Here is a 19,844-nt window from a genome sequence, read left to right as displayed (position 1 = left end):
GACCTGAATTTTGCTCTGAACACACAGAGGATACATGGGGTTCTAGTTCATCCCTCCAGGTGAGAGGCTAAAGAAGGGATGGCTCAGTGTCTGGTGGTGAACTGAGAAAAATACTCAAATTGGTGGTTCTCAATTTTGTCTTCCTCTGAAGCCACACCAGAGGGATGATGTCAGTAAGTTTCACACACTCGTGGCAGTAAGATCCGTTCACCACTGGCTGCCAAGTGATGGGAGACTAAAGGCTCCGAACAAACTAGTTGCCACTCCTTCCCTGACACAGCAATGCAGGGTTGTAAGATCCCAACTTCCTTCCAAAACATTTTGTAACTGGTGCCTCAATACATCTTAAATGGATTGTTTTGTCCTCTTATGGCAATGGACACTTGAATCTTCTACTTTGCATTGCATACATAGGGCATTCACTGATTGCCTGCTTATCACATAGTAAGAGGCATTTTTCATTCTTTGTGTCTCATTCTCACATAAAGCCAATAGCTGAGGATTATTATCTTTATTGTACAAATGAGTAAATCAAGGCAGAAAGACCAAATGGCCCTTCCAAGTTACTACCGTGTTTCCTGGAAAATAAGACATCCTCCGAAAATAAGACCTACTTATAGGTTTCCTTCTGAGTGAAATATAAGGCATCCCCCTGAAAATAAGCACCCCCCTCAGGCTAAACATGAGAGATTTGGTCCACTTATTCTGAAAGAAATGGAGTCACAAGAAATTCACCAGGAAATTCAGGAATTGGGTTGTTATGATGATGTTCCAGAAGATGATGACATGATTGTCATTGAATAAATGAGTAAATTCTTAATACTGTAGGATTCACAGTTTGTCTGGTTTGTGTTGACAACTACCATACTACCGTACCGTATACAGGTAATAAATTTCCTTTATTTTCATTTAACAATAAATGTGTACCGTTTTCTTCTTCATGGAAAAATAAGACATCCCCTGAAAATAAGACCTAGCGCATCTTTGGGAGCAAAAATTAATATAAGACACTGTCTTATTTTCCGGGAAACAGGGTACAACTAGTGGGAAACAGCCAGAAACCAAATGCTGGTCTTTTTTTATATGAGGTTCACATTCATTTTGCTGCAAGGTGTGTTGCCTCACTTTGCTTAAAAGAAAATGGTTCCTTCTGTCCACTAAAATCTCATGTGAAAAAAAAAAATGTAGCAGAGTGTACCCAACACAAACTGAAGCAACTCAACATTCCATAGAATATGGACTTTCCTTACAAAAAGTATCAAAATACCCACAGAAGATTCATAAGTCTAGATTCAAAAAGAGATCTACCCCTTAAAAAAAAAAAAAAAAAAAAAAAAACTAGAAGGAAATACAACACAATGTTATCAGGTATTATTTTTGGATGGTGGAGTTGTGGGTGATTTTTATTTTTTTTAAATATTATTTTAGTTTTATTAAGTATTGAAGGAAAAACATTAATATAAAAATATTTTACAATGTCCTGATATCTAAAGATGAACAAAGTAAAATAAAGGGAGGGAAATAATATCTGTTATAAATAATAAATGAGTAAATAGTTTGAAAAAATCCTTCCAAGGATGAATTCAAGAGCAGCTAAGAAAAATTTCTGATATAAAAAAATTAAATAAATATTTTCCCTCAACATACAAAATATTTTTCACCTTTGCTTAACTTTCTCAGGCCTAAAATGTTCACATCCTTTTTTCATACTTCTAGGTATTAGCCATTCAAGGTCCACGTCAAATGGTAACTCCAATGTGAAGAATTCTCTAATCCAAAACTGGAGTCAATACTCCTTAATTTACTTGTTGCTCCCTTAATTTATAATTTATTCTAAAAAGTTCTTAAGCATCAACTTTTTTTCTAAGTTTGAGGATACAATAATTTTTCAGAGGAAAAAGGTTTTATTATATCCACTAGAATTGTGTAGACTTGAAGAAAAGAACTTACAATAAAATGTGATGGTATTTTAATGAAGGTATTACAGTATGGAGGAAGTATAAAATAATTTCAGAAAGGCGTTCCAAAGGAGATGATTTGGAAGAATGGGAAAATGATAAGGAGCAATTTAGAAGGAGAAGCAAAGATAAGGAATACAATGCAGATAAAACGAACAAAATCTTAACACACTTAAGTTTGTCCATCTCTATTGCCCTCCATGAAAAAGCTCACTTTTTCAATAAATGGAGGCAATTAGACCAATAAAAGCATAGTTTCTTTCACCCACCCAATCAATGAAGCCATCAAGATTCATCTTTGATTCCTCCCTGCTCCTCACTCAGATTATTAAACCATGAATTTCTATAAATGCTGCTTGTACCCTCAGGGCAGCAGTAGGAGCAAGTGGGGCTTTTTAAGATTGCCATTCGGCACTAGTCTCCTTAGAAGGACATGGGGTAGGAACCACATCCGGGCAGCTGGACAATATTGGGCCATCCTCTCCATGGGAATCCTGGCAAGGATTCATGAAGATGACAACTCAACATAGTGGTCTGGGGATTACCTTCTCTTCAGATAACACGATTCAGATGCACAGATTTGAGATCCATGTTGCACAGATGTTGAGACTTCTCTGGTTTAAAAGAAGCCTCATGCTCCACAGGAGCTAAAATATTTTCTGAAAATTCCTTAGCATAACTTCCAGAAACCCTGCAAGAGACCTGCCTGCTGGTAGAGTTAGAAGCCAAAAGCATAGCATTCCCATCAGACATAAATAGTTCATTCATAATCCATCCTTTCCAACTTAGTTGAAAACTAAAGATGAAAGTGGAAGTGGTTGAGATTACTCAAGGGCAACAAATAGCAAGCAGAAATAGCATCCAACAACATCAATTTTAAGGGAAACAGATTTATTGGTAAGCTCTGGGAGATGAGCAAAAATAAGAAATTAAGTAGTTACGAGAGAAATCTGAGAAGAAATGGATGGGGAAGGTATTTCTGAGGCCCAGGAAGGAGACCATTTCATGGGGCTTTCAGAGTAGAGTAACTATAACTCTATGCTAAAAAGTGGTCATGTAGAATAAGAACTAAAAATCAATCAGAAATTGGGCAGCTAGGTATTATTAAATAAATTTAGGAAGATTTGCTTATATGGACTGGCTGGAGATAGAGCAAGTTCCCATGGAACCAAGCAGAATGCTAGCATATAGGTTAGAGGTAATGACATCTAGTGATTAATAATATTTAAGGGCATATGTATTTAAAGTGCAATGCAAGGCTTTATGTGGAATGAGTATGCAGTATGTATTTGCTGATATGATTAAATTTGTGCTATATACATAATAAGATATTATTAAATAAATGAGAGAGGTGTCCTTATAATAATGGGTATTTTTAGATAGAATGAGAAATACAGAAACTTTGCCAGTGCGTTTTTTGGCTTGAGGAACCCTAATGGCCAGTGTGTCTTCTTAATTGTGCTCCTCCATGCTTGGATGAATACATGAGAAACTTCTTCACAGAAGAAGCACTAAAAATACTTCTGAGATGAATGACAGTCACTTTTATTTGATAGCTCAGTGTCAAGTGTGATAAGAGTGACCAGAAAGGAGAAATCATCAATGTCACCCAAAACTGAAGACCAGACAATCACAGCTCTGAATACATTGGGGGAAGTAAGTATCACCCTTAAACTTGAAAGCTCATGAAAGTTATTGACAAGCTGTGTTATTTAGGATAAACGTGAGTGTTGAGATATTTCACCCTCTCCTCTCCTTCCTGGAGCCCTTTCATCATGATAAAAAATGAAGAGATCAATAACAAGGAAAACAAAAAATGTACTCACTGGAATGTGTAAAGGATGTGTACATATAAGAGGTTTCTACAATATCAACCATTTCAAACAAGTCACCAGAGCAGCTGGGCACGGAGACCCATGTGAGGAAGACACTGCATGCCAGAGAAAATGGCAATGATAACAAGGTCTTCTCTAGGTGCCAGGCAGGCTTTCTATACCGCATTATGAAAACAAAATGAGTCAATACACATACTGTACTGAACAAAAAAAGACTTAGATACTTCTGGTAACTAATATCAGTGACGGGACAATCTCAACTAAATCCCCTCCCCTGGATGAAGACCAGATAGACACTGTCAACCTTCTACCTCTGGGACTCTCAGTTTTGCTGATTACCTTTTATCTGTCTTGTTTGTTCTTTGCAGTTTCTTGCTTTCATAAGCTCTTATTTGGGTCTCAGAGCCATTATGGGAACTGAGATATTGTATATCCTGTGATTTTGTAATTAAACTTAGGAAGCTATCTTACTGTGTGTGTGTGTGTGTGTTTTATTTTTCAAGTTTATGGGTGATACCTACTTCCCCCAGGATTTATGAGCACAATAATAAGAATCACCTTAAACTGTTCAGTGGCAGCAAAGCCTTTTACTATCTCCATAGAATTTAGTTTGGTCTCAACCACCTTTTACGAATAGTGCACTGTATACTTTCACATGCTCTTAAATCAAGAGTCTAAGAATATAAAGGTAATTACAAACATAACTGTATATCGCTTTTAGGTTGAATTGTGTACTAATTTTTGTTTATCTTCTTTTCAACAGTTTACAAAAAAAGGATAAGTAGAATAAGGAAGGCAGGTGAAGCATGTTGCATGCAGTAGCGGAAGGCTGCTAAATTGTTCACCTCCACAGACCACGCCGTCGAGGTCTTCACAGCGGCGATCATCACACTCGCACGTCTTCCCATAAACCCTGCGATCCCCCGGCGGGTAGCAGGTGCATTTGCCACATTCACATTTACCTGCAAAATACAAAGGGGGAGCATGTACATCAGGAGAGTCACAGAACCAGGATGGCTTTCAAAGGAAACAAGCACACTATTAAACCCAGACAGACCTCCGGACCAGTTCTGGGCCGTACCTGATTCTAGCTCAGCAAATAACTTTCTGAACCCCCTATGGTAAGCTGAAGGTCAGACATAAACACCCAGGTGGTCGAGAGTGAAAGTGGCAATTGCTGGCTCGGAAGTCAGTCACTTTTACTACTGTCCACCTTTTGTTTCTTTCATCTTTGAAGACTAATTCAGTTATTAAACTCTCTGGGTATTTCATATTCATCTTAGTTTGACGGTACCATTTGAATGTAACTGAATCGACTTTACATATATTGAGAAATTTAGCCTAATGTGGTCACTTAAAAAATATTTTTATTTTGGGTGTATCCACCACATGAAGAAAAACATGTTCATTGGTACATTGCAATATGGCATGTTAGTGATTATTTTGAATTAATTTTATAGTTCACTAAACACATTTTAACACGGAGCACGTGTCACTGCACATGTCTTAAATATCTTTATCATTTTTGACTTAAAAAATAAACATATAAATATTTTTTGGAATGAGTTTGGTTCATAGTTGAGAACTGCCTTAACTATTATCATTATGACTTTTATCATCATTTCCTGAGCTATAAAAATGTATCAACCATTATAACTTCTTAAATTCCATCATTTTGTTTTCCTAATACCACCCATTGACTAACCACTATCATTTACTAAACAAGAAAAAACAGAGACATATTAAGGTCACGTTACTTTCCATGGTGATCCAGTTCATAAGTGGGAGATTCAAAACTTATACCCATTCTCATTAATGCTAAAGTGTGTACACTTGACCATTGAGCCATGCTACACCTTAGTATACTCATAACAGAGCACCAGAAGACTATACAAGAGAGTAAATTCCTTTTGTTGGAGGAATTTGGACTAGTTTGCCAAAATTTCAGCTGGGTAACTACTTTGAGACATCTGTTACTCTCTGTCATTAGCCAGCCATCATAATTATACACCCACTGAAATGATCATGAGATGCTTCAGGGCTGACCCCACACTGTCGTTAGTCATTCTGTTGCTGCATTTGTATCTTGTTAAAAAAAAAATTGCGAGTTGGTAGAGAGTGGGAGAAGGAAAATTAGTATTTAGAATCATATAATTTCAGAGCTGTCATGAAAGATAATCCAATGCAGTGATTTATTATATTTTCTGGCAAAAGTGTCGGGGGGTCGCGGTTCCTTGGAGAAACTGGTGAAAGACATGGTAAGAGATACTCCTGTTCTGGCTGCCCTTCAACCTGTCTGTTTTTCTACTTGGAGACAGTCCCCCAAGTTCAGCAGAACTTGACAGTGGACAAGACAGGGACACATCAGATACTCTTGGCAGGGCTTTGATTTTTTGAGGGTGACTTCAAGGGCACAGGGTCTGTACAACAGCACAGTAGTGAGTGTCCAGAAGCAGTGAGCTTGGCACACAGCAGCTAGAGTTCAAAAGTGGTGGCAGCAGGGGCTGGTCTTGGCAGTGCCTTGCTTAGCTGGAGTGATTGTCCAGCATTGCATTCTGCGCCTAATCCCTTCTAATTCAATCCTGTTTCATTCCAGTTCATAAAGTTGGTTTCTATTGTTTGCTATCAAGAACTATAACTGGTAGACTTCAGATCTCTCCTTGGAAGAACATACCAGCATACATTTATTTTTTTTGTAAAATGTCAGGAAGGTCCATGACTTGCTGTAATTTATTTAATAGATGAGGAAACTCAAGCATGCTGAGGCTAAAGGATTTTCCTAAAGTCAGGGAAGTAGACATTGGCAGTGTTGGTGCTAGAAACCAGATCTTCTGAGCCCAGTTACCTTCTGGCATGCATAAGTGGATGTGTGAATGATAATAATAATCCAGACTGTGGAGACAGAGACAAACTACTAGCAAAGAAGAGTAATGAAATACAGTAAATAGCTACGATTTTTTTTATCAAAATATATTTTACTCAAACATTTCAAATTTGATATTCATATCAAATACAAAAGTACTCTAAGTCAATACATTTACAGGAAGCATAGTATATAGCTCTATGTGCAAGAAATCATTTTAACAAATAAAATACATCTCACTCAATTTAGATCTTTTTACTTTAAAATTTCTCACAATAATTAAGATGTGTTTATGTTTGCCACAAATATTAGATTAAAATTTAAAGTCTTGCTGCACTTACTCTAAAATATCTCCTATAGGAAATTCAATAATTATTAACAACCTGTTTTGTGTGAATAATTTGATTAGATAATATTATTAATGTTAAACAAAAGATATGTGCTATGCTATATAATTTCCAATTTATTTTTGCTAAGTGTTAACTCCAAATGCAAATTTTGTAGAATGATTTGTAAGTATCAAAATCTTAAATTGTTTTGAGCAAAATTATTGGCTTTTTTATAAAAATTTATTCTGAAACAATAAGTCATGTTATTTAATGGTTAAAGTTTTTCAATATTTGTTTTAATGGAAAATTCACATGATCACTAGACATATATTGTATAATGACCTTCTCCTCTTGAGCATATGGGAAATGAAAACTAAATCCATAATGAGATTCTTCCCCTAACTAATTAGATAAACAAGCATTCAAAAAATGACCATAAGTTTGGCAGTGTTTTGGAAGTACAAAGCAGGTTTTTGTTTGATATGTTTTCACAGCTAGTGAAAGTATAAGTTAGTATAATATTTGGGAAGACTAGCATTGCCTGGTAAGTCAATATGCATAATATATAAACTAGAAATTCAATTCTTGGCTATATTCCCTAGAGAAAAGCATACACATTTGTACCAGGAGATATTCCAGATGAATCAGAGAAACACTATTCCAAGTAGTCTCAAAGGAAAAATATCCCAAATGTTTATCAATAATAGAATAGATAAATAACAACTATATTCTCAAATGGAACACTGTACAACAATTAAAATGAAGGAAGCACCATTGCTTGCACATCATGCTTAAATCTTAAAAATGTAGAGTGTAAGAAGCCAGCCACAAATAATAAACATTAGATGATCTAATTTCAAAACAGGTAAGGCCAAATACCTTAATGTTTAGGAATATATGGTTAGCTGGACAACTAAAGACAGGTGTAGAGCTGATTACCAAGAAAGTGAGAATAATGGTCATCTTTTCAGGTGGGAGTTGGGGTGGGTATGTGGGGTATTTGGCAAGAGATAAGAGGTTGCTTTTGGGATTCTGGCTTTACTCTGCTTCTGCACCTCAGTCATGGTTTGATGTGTGATTATTTTACAAAACTTCATAATGCTATAAATTAACACACCATATACTTTTCTAGGCATGAAGGATTTTTTAAGAAACAAGGCTAGTATATCTGGTGGGCCATGTTGCAAAATTAATCAGTTCCTTTACTTAACTCCTTACAACTAAATATATTCCCAGTGGATTCAACATTTAAATGTAAAAGCTTAAAACATAAAATGCTAGACAGAAATATAGGTAGGAGTTTTCATAACCCTAAGATGGGAAAGACTACATAAGACAACAAACCAGAAATATAACCTTAACCATTGATAAATTTAACCATAAAATATGACATTTAAATTATTTAAAGCAATGAATAGCACAAGACTAAAAATAAACAATGAACTGAGATAAAACTTTTGTATAAATAAGACAGATAAGTAAAAATTACTCTATGTAGGAGCTCATATGTAAGTAAGAAATGATATACATCTTCAAAGAAAATAGACCAAGGACAAAAATTGAACATTCACAATACAAATAATACATGATAATTACTATCAATGGTGAATTATTTATATCTTTTAGTAAATCACATGGAAATAATCCACTCATTTAAAATAACGATGTTTTGTTGAGAAGTCAACTGTTTTAATTAAAATACATAAAATTTCTGAAATCTTTTTAATTAATAATATTTTACCTCATATATCCTGGAAGAAAACCTCACTTATTGTTTGTTGGATTTTGCCCACAAGATGCTGTAAGGCATGTGCCAAACATTAAAACAAACAACTCAAAAACACTAAAGTGAAAAAAAAGCAAAATTTTTATTTTTCTATATAGGATAACTCAATATTACTAAGTTATAAGATGAGATAAAAAAAAGAGTAACTTGATATATTTATAAAATGTAGATTGCCTCATTTTCATTTTTAGAAATTAAAATATCAAAAATTTATTGAGTAATTTCACTAGTTTCCATTCTTATTGATTGCTATAGTGCAATTATAGTATAAATAATAATTTTTTATTTCACAAAACTGGAGACTGTTGGAGGTGTAAAAGTCAATTTACAGAGAGAAAAAACCCTACAATTTACAGAAAAGAAAATGAACCTCTGTGCTTGAGATAATGTGTGTCTTACTCGAAGTCACATTGTGAAAACAAGGGATCCAAAGGTCATCATCTCGTGAGGTCACAGAATAAGTAAGGGGCACTCCTCAATCATTTCTATACCTATTGTTGCTTTCCTTTTTAATAGTTAGGAATGGTAGTGTGACTCTATGCTAATGAAAATGGAGAGATATGTCAAAGCATTGCCTGAGAAAAGGTGTTTCTTTCTCTCTCTCTCTCTCTCTCTCTCTCTCTCTCTCTCTCTCTCTCTCTCTCACACACACACACACACACACACACACACACACACATATGCATACATACATGTCCTCTCCTTTTCTCTTTCTTGTATGTCTTTTATTTTTGGGTTCTTCTTTTTGCACAGTTTTAACCATAACTAAGTTCTCAATCTTTAAACTTGCCTTCTCCTTCTCTCATTATTTTCATCCTAATCTCAAGAATTAATAGTTAGGGAGAATCCTTTGATTGACTAATTGGATAAACTCATATCTCATTAAATGTTAGCAACCAATTCAATCTTCTCTCCTTCTTTACCACCAGTCATATCATTGGGCATTTGTAAAAGAGTAAAAATTTGGAATTTTCAGACACCACATGGTAGATGTGTGGACCTGAACAATGACTGCTAAAAACTGAAATCATCTCCAGAATCTATAAGTAAAAATACAGCACACACACAATCACAAATCATTTCTATCCTCTCTGCTCACATTTGAGGGGTGGAGAATGATTTTAACTTCCTTCAAATTATACTACAGAGAACACGTATGTGTTCTTATTCAAGAATAAGGCTCATCAACTTTGAAAAATTGCATTGATTTTATCACTCCCTCTAGTCATTCATTCTACAAACCCTTTGGAATATCAGCTAGGGGCTAAGTATTGTGCTAGATGCTGAAGACACAAAATTAAGTAGGACATTTAAAAATTTCAATAGTAGAGGAAATAAAGGTAAAATACATGAGCATGCACACCCTGTAGGATTAGAGAAGTTCCCTGGCAAAGGTGACCTGGGCATGAGTCTTAAATTGTCTGTGAAATGTCAATGGGGCAAAGAGGAATAATAATAAAGTTTATGGCACAGATACAAAAGCAAGGGCTCTCTCTCTCTCTCTCTCTCTCTCTCTCTCTCTCTCTCTCTCTATATATATATATATATATATATATGGATTTTTATCTTGACACATCCACTGTTAAACATGTTTCCTTGGAAGAGTAAGTCAAACCTCATTTCTCATGGTTGCATGATGGGAATTCAATAATAATGATCACATAAGATTATTTTAAAAGCTAATTATTGTAATACATATAACAGGGCCTAATTCCTAATATTATTTAATAAATTATAGATATTATTTATATTTTTATAATAAAAACATGTTGGGGGCTTGGGTTTCAATTGCTCACATAAAATTCATACCTCTTCTTTCTCATTGAATTTTTCAAAAGCAACTGCATTTCTTGATCCAAAATGAGATTGTTTAAGAAAAACGCTATATGATCAAATGAACCTGCCAGCATGGTAACAGCAGGCACACTCTCTATGACCTTATTTTCTTTCGCTTTTTAAAATGGGAAAAACCACACTTGTGGTACATGCTCAATAGTTGGAGAGTAATTAGAGCCTCACATAAAACAGAAAAGAGATTAGCACTTTACTAACACAGTCCTCCTTTGCCCAAAATAATTGGTTTACCATAGCAACCTGATTGCACTAGAAAAAGCTCCTGCCAAATGCATCCTAAGTTCCCTTGAAATTTCTATGAGAAGGAATTAAGCACTCGAGAACTGTAATATTCTGTACAATTTCATCCCAAGTTCAAATATTTTTTTTTTGAGAATCAAGTAATTTTCCATCATTTGAAAGTGAAGAGGCACCTCTCACCTTCCATTTCAAAATGGGCAGTGAGACATAATTTAAGCCACATCGACATTACAATTGCTAGCCAATGAAGAATGGCTCATGCCTTTTAAAGGCACAGATAAATGTCAATCCTTCTGTTTGTGCTTTCTTAGTACAAACGAATTAAAGTGATCCATCATGAACTACATGAGAGAGAAAAAGACATTTAAGCAAATGTTGTGCTAATATAATTTTCTGTAGTCTGCCCCAGAATGTCTACAATTGAAAATGGGAGCACTAGGCTTCACTTTTCCTTAAAGCTTTCCTAGGGTATGGCGAAAAATATCACAGAGGAGGTCTATTAGACCTCTAAGTTACATTATCTCATTATTTCAACCTTAAGATAGTTCCTAAAATAAAAACTGAAATTACTTGATTCACTTTTTTCTAACTATAAGTTAGATAAATATAGTTAGCAATATCATAAATAGGCAGAGATACAATTAGGTGGCAATATCACATTAATTTACCAATTAACTAAAAAACTAAGTGACAAGCCCAGGGCTAAAAAGTCAATGAATGAACTAAGGTCGGATATATGGAGCTTAATGTGACCATCATGAAGTGGCCAAGGGCCATTAGAATAAGAATCTCCTTCCTTCCTCCCTCGTAAACTCATAGACTGACCTTGGGCAGTATCTACTTCAGAAACAAGATTTGGGGATTCTGCAAACATAAATCATGTCACACATGGACCTATTCCTGGTTTGGACTTTAATGGCTCCATTTTAAATAATAAATAAATACATGCAACTGTAATTCTCAACGAAACACTCCATGGGACAAATGCCAAAGGACTGATACAGGAAACAAATATTATTCACCAGTGCAAGACAGTGTTCTGTGTGCTATAATTAGAGAAATGGTTCTGTAAAAAGTTGTTGAACCTTTTTGGGGGTGGAATCAGGATTCAGTCACATTTAAATTCTTGATTTTTGTTACTTAAAGAAATTCAAAAGTATGAGTAAATATATCACTTCCTTAGTACACATTTAAGCAGTACTAATTAAATTAAAAGCAAGTGTGGGCTTTCTTTCATATCAGGAATAATTAGCAGATTATTTTTTTTAAATTGAACAGTGAAATTCATATAACAGTAAACACTATATTTTCCATCAACAAGCTAATTTTCTACAATTAAGAAAAATTAGTCTATAAAACAATATTTTCTACTGATCATTTATTATTATTTGTTTCTAAATGTACCAATATTGATTTCTCCAAATTATAAAACAATAGAAAGAACATAGTTTATACACATAAGTGTATACATACTGTACACGAGGATGTAGCATATGTACATTTAAATTAGAGGATGATCAAATTCCATATGAGCAACTTATCTTCAAAATGTTCATTAATACAGAAACCAAGACAAAAAAATACTTCCTACCATTGACTACAAAGTAAAGGTAGTTAAGTATAGAAAAACAGTTTCAAGTAATGGGACTTACTGGGACCATAGTGATCCAGATTTATAGAAATTTGTATATTCTCAAATTATATACAAATAAATATTACTTGTAAAGACCAAAGAGAGTAATAAAAAAATCATAAGAAAGATCAGAGAGTGTGGGAAGACATGAAAAAAAGTCCTTGCCCATCTTTTCCACTGTTTCAAGATAATTAAATATTTATTCTTACAAGAGACCTCAATGGCTAAACTTAGCTAACTAGAAAAACTCTCTGATGACCAAATAAATGGGGTTCCTCTATGTTCCTTGGACTCTATCAGATAAAACTTTTTGTTTTAGTAAGAATATCAAAAGGTTAGTGTAAAGATGAAGAAAGAGAGGGATATATGCTTCCAATTAAGTGTGTGTGTGTGTGTGGGGGGGGGTGTTTAAAGAAAAACAACACTCAAATACATGTGATCCTCTATGTAGGCAATGGAAAAAAATGTCAGAAAATAAAGGTATTTGAAATGCAGGCCATTTATGTAAGCATTCATATCTCCTTAAGTGTAGAAATGTAGGATAGCCTAGCCAGAATAGCTCAATTGGTTGAGCATTGATTGCCCTGTGTACCAAAAGGTTGGGAGTTTGATTCTTGGTAAGGGCTCATACCTGGGTTTGTGGCTTTGAGCCTAGTCTGGGAGTTTAAGAAAGACAACCAATTGGTTTCTCTCTCTCTACCTCTCTCTAGCTAAGCATGTCCTTGGGTGAAGATTAAAAAAAAAGAGTAAAATAAATAACCACTTGTTTGAAATAGAACCTGAGCTTTCTTTGGGTCCTTTATATTATGAGTTAAACTGTGCTTATGTGTCTCTCTCATTGAAATCTTCAATGAAATCAAAGAAGTGAATACAGAACATAAAAACAAAACGAAACAAAATCACTTGTAATTGTTAATTGTCAAAAACGTTCCTGCCATTATCTGAAAAGCAATGTCTTCTTTGAAGTAACAGGAAATTGCAGTATCAGTTTTGCAGTGAAATGACTTTTGCTTTCACCTGATGTATCACGAGAAATAAACTCTTCAATCAGTCTTCGCAATAATAGTTAACATCATACCACAAAAGCTATTCAGGGAATGAAATGAGGTAATAACAGAGAACAAAAAAAGGCTAAGTGAGATGCCTTAAACAATGATAAGCTCTACATCATACAAAAAGCAGTGTTAGAGGACCCTGATTACTTTTGTCTTGAGTTATCTTTGACTTAAATACATCTGATTGCTAGAGAATCCAAAGGATTGGTTGCAAGTCCATGATGTGTTACATGAATGCCACTGGAATTTTAATATGCATGTTTCTCTCTTTTTTTTCTAGAAAATGACAACTGCTTTATGGGAAACATAGAAGGAAGGGTGTATTATATTTATAAATTAGGACCTTAAAATTGTTGCCCTATCCAGTTTGATTCAGTGGATACAGCATCAGCCTGTGGACCAAAGGGTTCTGGGTTCGATTCTGGTCAAGGGCACATAGCTTGGTTGCAGGCTCCTCCCCGGCCTGGGCCCTGGTCTGGGTGCATACAGAAGGCAACCAGTTGATGTGTTCCTCTCATTTCGATGTTTCTCTCTTTCTCCCACTCTCTCTAAAAGATCAATGGAAAAATATCCTCGGGTGAGGATTAACAAAAAACAAAACAAACAAAAATTATTAATTCTCCAATAATTGATATATAGATTGAATGTATCCCTAGGTATTCAGATACCATTAATGGTATGTAAATGTAAAGGGAAAAAATAGCCAAAGCATTGTGGAAGAAAAATGCCTGCCACTGCCTCAGCCCACACACTCAATCACCACTGGAGGCTTGAATAGTATCATTATGATGTTTAAAATAGAATCTGGGTACTGTTCCAGCAGATATTGATTGATCTGAATTGTGCTCCATGGTGTTGAAGTTTGTTATATAATATTTTTTAATCTAAACTGTTCATTTGCATCTTGCATCTGGTGCTTATGCAAATCATTAGCATTTTTATGCCATTTCCTAAAACACCCATTCACTATATTTTAATGTATCTCTCTATTATCCCTTATTAAGAATCACTTCCCTAATTTCAAATCAAGATTTTAAAATATTGCATATAAACACGCACATATTGAAATACTAAGTGCCTTTTACTTTTTAAATTATGATTTCACTGATTTAAAATATATTATATAAAGCAATGCATAAATAATCACAACTCAGTATAGGATCAATGTAAATAAAAAGAAAATACATATGCATAAGGCAGGAAATCCCCTGTTCAACTCAGCTTCAGGGACAATTCTTGTTAATGTTGCAGTGAATTTCATTCTAGTCTTTTATCTACACCTATTTTTACATATGTGAATAAACAATGCAATATATTTTATCTAAAATTACAACATAAGTATTTTAGTTAGGGGCACTTTTTTATTTTTTATTTTTAAAAAATATATTTTATTTTATTTTTTACAGAGAGGAAGGGAGAGAGCTAGAGAGCTAGAAATGTCGATGAGAGAGAAACATCGACCAGCTGCCTCTTGCACCCCCTCCCCCCCCCACCCCCCACTGGGGATGTGCCCGCAACCAAGGTACATGCCCTTGACCGGAATCGAACTTGGGACCTTTCAGTCTGCAGGCTAATGCTCTATCCACTGAGCCAAACCCATTTAGGCAGTTAGGAGCACTTTTAAGAGGACTCATTTTAATTAAGAAAATTGTTTTAGTAGCCCTTCTCATGTCCTAAACTGTGGCTAGACTTAATCCTAAAGCACAATATTATTTTTTTCATGGGAGCAGATAGTGTATGTTATGAGCCTTGACCTCTATTGCACACATTTGAATTCCTCCTGCTGATACGACTTCAAGTGTACATTAATTTACTTAGAGCTTGACTAATTGGCCTTTCATGCCCAAAGAGAAAGAATGCTGATTTAATCACTTAAATCTGTAATTAGGCTATCTCTAGGAGAAAAAAAATCTTTCTCTACCACTCCTTTAACATTGCCCATGAACTCACAAATAAGCTCTTTGCCTTGGGTGCCGCCCCAAAATAAGAAGAAATGTGGGGGTCCCAGGAACTCTTTCCTTTGCTCCCTTCATTCAGGATTGTTCTGATGTGGATTATTAAAAGAGAATCATTTGCTCTCTTCTTTCATATCTGCTGAGATAACTAATATTCAACCATGTGGACAGCACACAGGAGAGGGTCTAACATCTAAATCAAACTGATGAGTCTATGAAGATTGATGACCCGAAGGAAGAGAAAGTTACTCCCTCCAATAGGAATTCCAGTTTTCACAGAAAGAAAACTGATCTCCAACTGTTTTGTAACCATAAAGAAAACCATTATTGTGGGTTGAGTAGGTTTAGTTAATGTGTAAGGGGTGTCATAAATAATAAAACAAATCAAAATGAAAGAAAGGGACCCATAGTAAAGTGCAGATTAGAGAGTTTTGGTAATATTATTTACTTAAAATCCTTGTTTTTCTTGAAATATTTATGTTTATTGCATGTAACATTATTATATTTAAAGTTGTTTTTCTTGAAAAACAAAAACAAACAGCAACAAAAAACAGAATAGAATAAAGATAAGAACACATTATATGATGCTTTAAACTTCTTTTTTTGGTTTATGTTTGATGGGCAGGTGAAGGGAAGATAGAATTACACCCTTGGTGTATGTATTAGACTTTTTTTTTATAGACTTTGGTATATGGGTTAGATTAAACTGTTTACCCAGGGCCAATATGACATCAGATTAACAGACAAGGGCATGTTTAATAAAGGCTTGAATAATGAATTAAATAAAATGTTAACAATAAATAATTTTTATTAAAAAACAAAATAATGAATTTTTATATATCTTGGATTAAAATTGAAGATATACTGGGGAAAACATAGTTTAAAAAGTTCAATAAAGTGTAGCAATTACATCCTTATCCAAATGCAAAACACAATGAACACTAGAACAGCTTCATTATGGTTCAGGCCAAATCTAGGCACTATTCTTCCTAGATTTGGCCTATGCGGTTGATTAGACTGTGTCCCCAGTATTGCCTCTGATGGAAAATAGCATATAGGCTAATTTTCCATCAGAGGCAATACTGGGGACACAGTCTAATCAACCTCACACTATTTGAACTAAGGAGGAGCCTGACTATATATCTAAGATGTATTTTATTGACACAAAGTAAAAGAAGTAAATAAGAAGGATGTAAACATAGACTATGTAGACTTGGAGTTGCAATAAAAGTATTAAATTATTCTCAAACAAGATATTCAATACGGGTGAGGATTAGTTGTTTACAAAGGAGGGGGAAATATTGCCAACTATTACAAACAAAGTAGAATATAAGTGCATTTTGAGAAATATGGTGTCAATGCCCTGGGTGGGTGGCTCAGTTGGTTGGAGAGTTGTCCTGTACATCAAAAAGATTGTTGCTTAAATCCCCAGTTAAGGCGTGTATGGAAGGCAATCATGAGATTTCTCTTCCTCTCTCTCTCTCTCTCTCTCTCTCTCTCTCTCTCTAAATTAATAAAAGCATGCCCTTGGTCAGATGAGGATTTAAAAAGTAGGGAGTTAATACGGTGAACTTCAATTTGCTCTGTGAGTATATATTACATTCTCTGAATATGAAAGCTTGCAACTGCTGATATTAATTTTCACTTGTGGCAGTTAATAGAAAAAGACATCACCTCTGTGACCAAGAACTGTTACCAAACCAGTTGGCTCATGTACTAGGCCACATGGCACATTAGTAGGATGTTGTGACCATCTGATTAAACAATGGAGGAGCAAATAAATTTTAAAGGTAAGAGTAGATATTTTAAATGAAGGTAAAGACATAAGATCTAGCAGTTAGCTTCTTAAGAAGGGAAAGTGGAAATTGGATTTATAGATATACAAATATTAATTAAAAAGCAGAAGAGAGGACCTTAAAAATACAATTTTCAATGCTTCTTTTCTCATACATCAGGCTGCTCTCAATTCCAGTTCTCTGGTTTCCTTGCAACACCAATGCTTTAATTACTTTTGTAGGAATAGAAAGAGAACTACCACAGGGGTTTGCATTTTCCGAGGATAAGCTATTAGTGCATTAATTTGACTAAATTTATCTTGTCTACCACCTCGCTTTTTGTTATATTTAAATATGCATGTCGAACAACTGCTTTTTGCAATAAATATGTCCTTTCCTCCTACATGAGATAAAAGATAAGATAAACCAAACACCTATTCTATGCCATCAACCAAAGTGGTAGTTTCCATTTCCTTCTCATGCATTTTATGTGTTTCTGGGTTGAACACTTCCACTTTTTCCCATCTAGAAGTTGGTATGTTTAAATAATTGTTAAGAAATCACTTGTAGGGGAGTAGATCTTCACTGAGAACTCCATTGTCTTTAGACAATGAATTTGTGTTTTCTACATATAGGAACAGCCTGCTGCCTTTGTGTGACTGTGACCATACACACGCTTCCTGGCACTGTACTAAGTACTCCCCATTCATTATGTGATTTATTTTCCATGGAGACTCCCTGGATGAATGTCCTGATTTTATCCACGCTTTGCAGATGAGGCACATAGACTGACAGGGTTTAGGTAATTTATTCAGAGTGATGCAGCCAGTAAAAGGCATAGCCAGGATTCCATCTGGCTTAGTCAAAAACACCTATCTAGGTTGTATTTCTTCCTTATTTTGGACAAATGCCAAAAATAAGTAATTGACATTATCAGTTAGCATAAATGTATTTCTTGCTTTTCAAAATAGAATAAGGGTCATGATTAAAAAAAAATTTTACTTTAAATACAAGGGGAGTCACTGGGGAAATGTCTCATGCAAAAATCCAAGTATCTACTATGAGGTTTAGGGGGGAAAAAACAAAAACCTTTGTATCATCTCCTTACAAACACATTTGCAATCCAGTTTGTCCATTTGAGAAACAAGCTAGCCTATTATTTCTTCATAAAGGAAAGAAAATAAGCGCATATCTCCTAATGCTACTAGTATAACTGACAAAATGTAAAACCATAGTTTGGGCATCCACTATATTTACCTTAATCAAAAGTATTTTGGGGTATTTGAGGACATGATGAGAAGACTGGGAACCAGTAGCTCTGTGAACTAAGAGACCCAATGCCTTTAAGCATATCAAACTCTCAAACTCTCAGCCTGAAGTAAGCTTGACATGCTTATGAGTTTTTCTCTTCCTCTCAATCTTGTTTCTCTCAATACTATTCCTTGGATATCTTATACTCTATTGGGAAGAGCAAAGAGGCTTATATATTAGAACACAGTATTATGAGGATGTGATAAAGGAGAACACAGAGACTTGGGCAGCTTTTTGGAAAAGGTGACACTGTGGTGAGTTCTAAAGTTAGCCTAAGAGGATCTGAGGAGGAAAGGGATCTAGACTTCTTTCTAAAGGCTTAATACACTTTAAGCTAAAAAATGGAAAGGCAAATTTGACGCAGACAGAGAAACCATAAATCAAAGTGCACAATACAAGTAATAGAGGAACCAGGTGACAGGTTCTTAGAGATGATGATCTGTGCTAAGGTTATACCAGAGGTGTGTAGAGAATGAGATATTTCTTCAGTCAACTGAAAGCAGAATATCTAAACAAGTATAAAACTTCCATAAGAAATATTATCACCCACGTGGCCAATATCTTAAAATCTTTTAAAAGTATATTACTTTATTTTATTTATTTATTCCACTTTATTTAAGTATAGTTGATATACAATATAAGTTTCAGATGTGCAATATAATGATTCCACATTTATATCACTTACAATGTGATTGCCACACTAAGTCTAGTAAGCATCTGTTGCCTTGAAAAATTATCACAATAACCAGGCTCTCCTTGCTTTCATTTTCCCCCAATCATTTATTCAGGGACCCTGTCACATTCTAATTGAGAAAGACTAACATATACAAGTAAAAAAGTAAATATTTAATGTAAAATTTCACATAAACAAGCCAGACATACAGTCTGGCTTGCATGTCTGGCTTGTTTATGTGAAATTTTACATTAAATATTTAAGAACTTTATTGTGTATTTCTTCCCTATAAATATGAGGACACATTCCCTGTTTTGAATGATCTCTTGGTTCACAATTGTCTCATTTCAGTGTTCAGCATAAAATATGAATCAGAGAAACAGATGTGTTTTCACATTTGAATTTCAATAAAAATTAAAAACCTGTGAGTAACCAAAGTGAGCAGATGTTCAAAAGCCAACAAGATTCTAAAACTAAAATTATCTCTTTCTTGATTCATATGCATATGCCTTTTTATTAAGAGGAAAAATATGTTAATCATAATTTTAATTATGGTTATTATTCCAATCTTTAAAAT

The 19,844-nt window shown here is 34.6% G+C and overlaps 1 protein-coding gene across 1 annotated transcript in view; it reads right to left on the bottom strand.

Annotated features, from left to right (window-relative positions):
- Positions 1-19,844, bottom strand: part of ITGBL1 (integrin subunit beta like 1) — a 196,049-nt gene that overhangs the window by 16,303 nt on the left and 159,902 nt on the right. The window contains exon 8 of the mRNA XM_036455992.2: positions 4,639-4,755. Coding sequence (XP_036311885.1) covers positions 4,639-4,755 — 117 coding nt within the window. The remainder of the gene's footprint in view (positions 1-4,638; positions 4,756-19,844) is intronic.

The sequence above is a fragment of the Pipistrellus kuhlii genome, unplaced genomic scaffold (genome assembly GCF_014108245.1).
Source record: "Pipistrellus kuhlii isolate mPipKuh1 unplaced genomic scaffold, mPipKuh1.p scaffold_m20_p_3, whole genome shotgun sequence".
Lineage (NCBI taxonomy): Eukaryota > Metazoa > Chordata > Mammalia > Chiroptera > Vespertilionidae > Pipistrellus > Pipistrellus kuhlii.
This window is presented reverse-complemented; position numbering and strand designations above follow the sequence as displayed.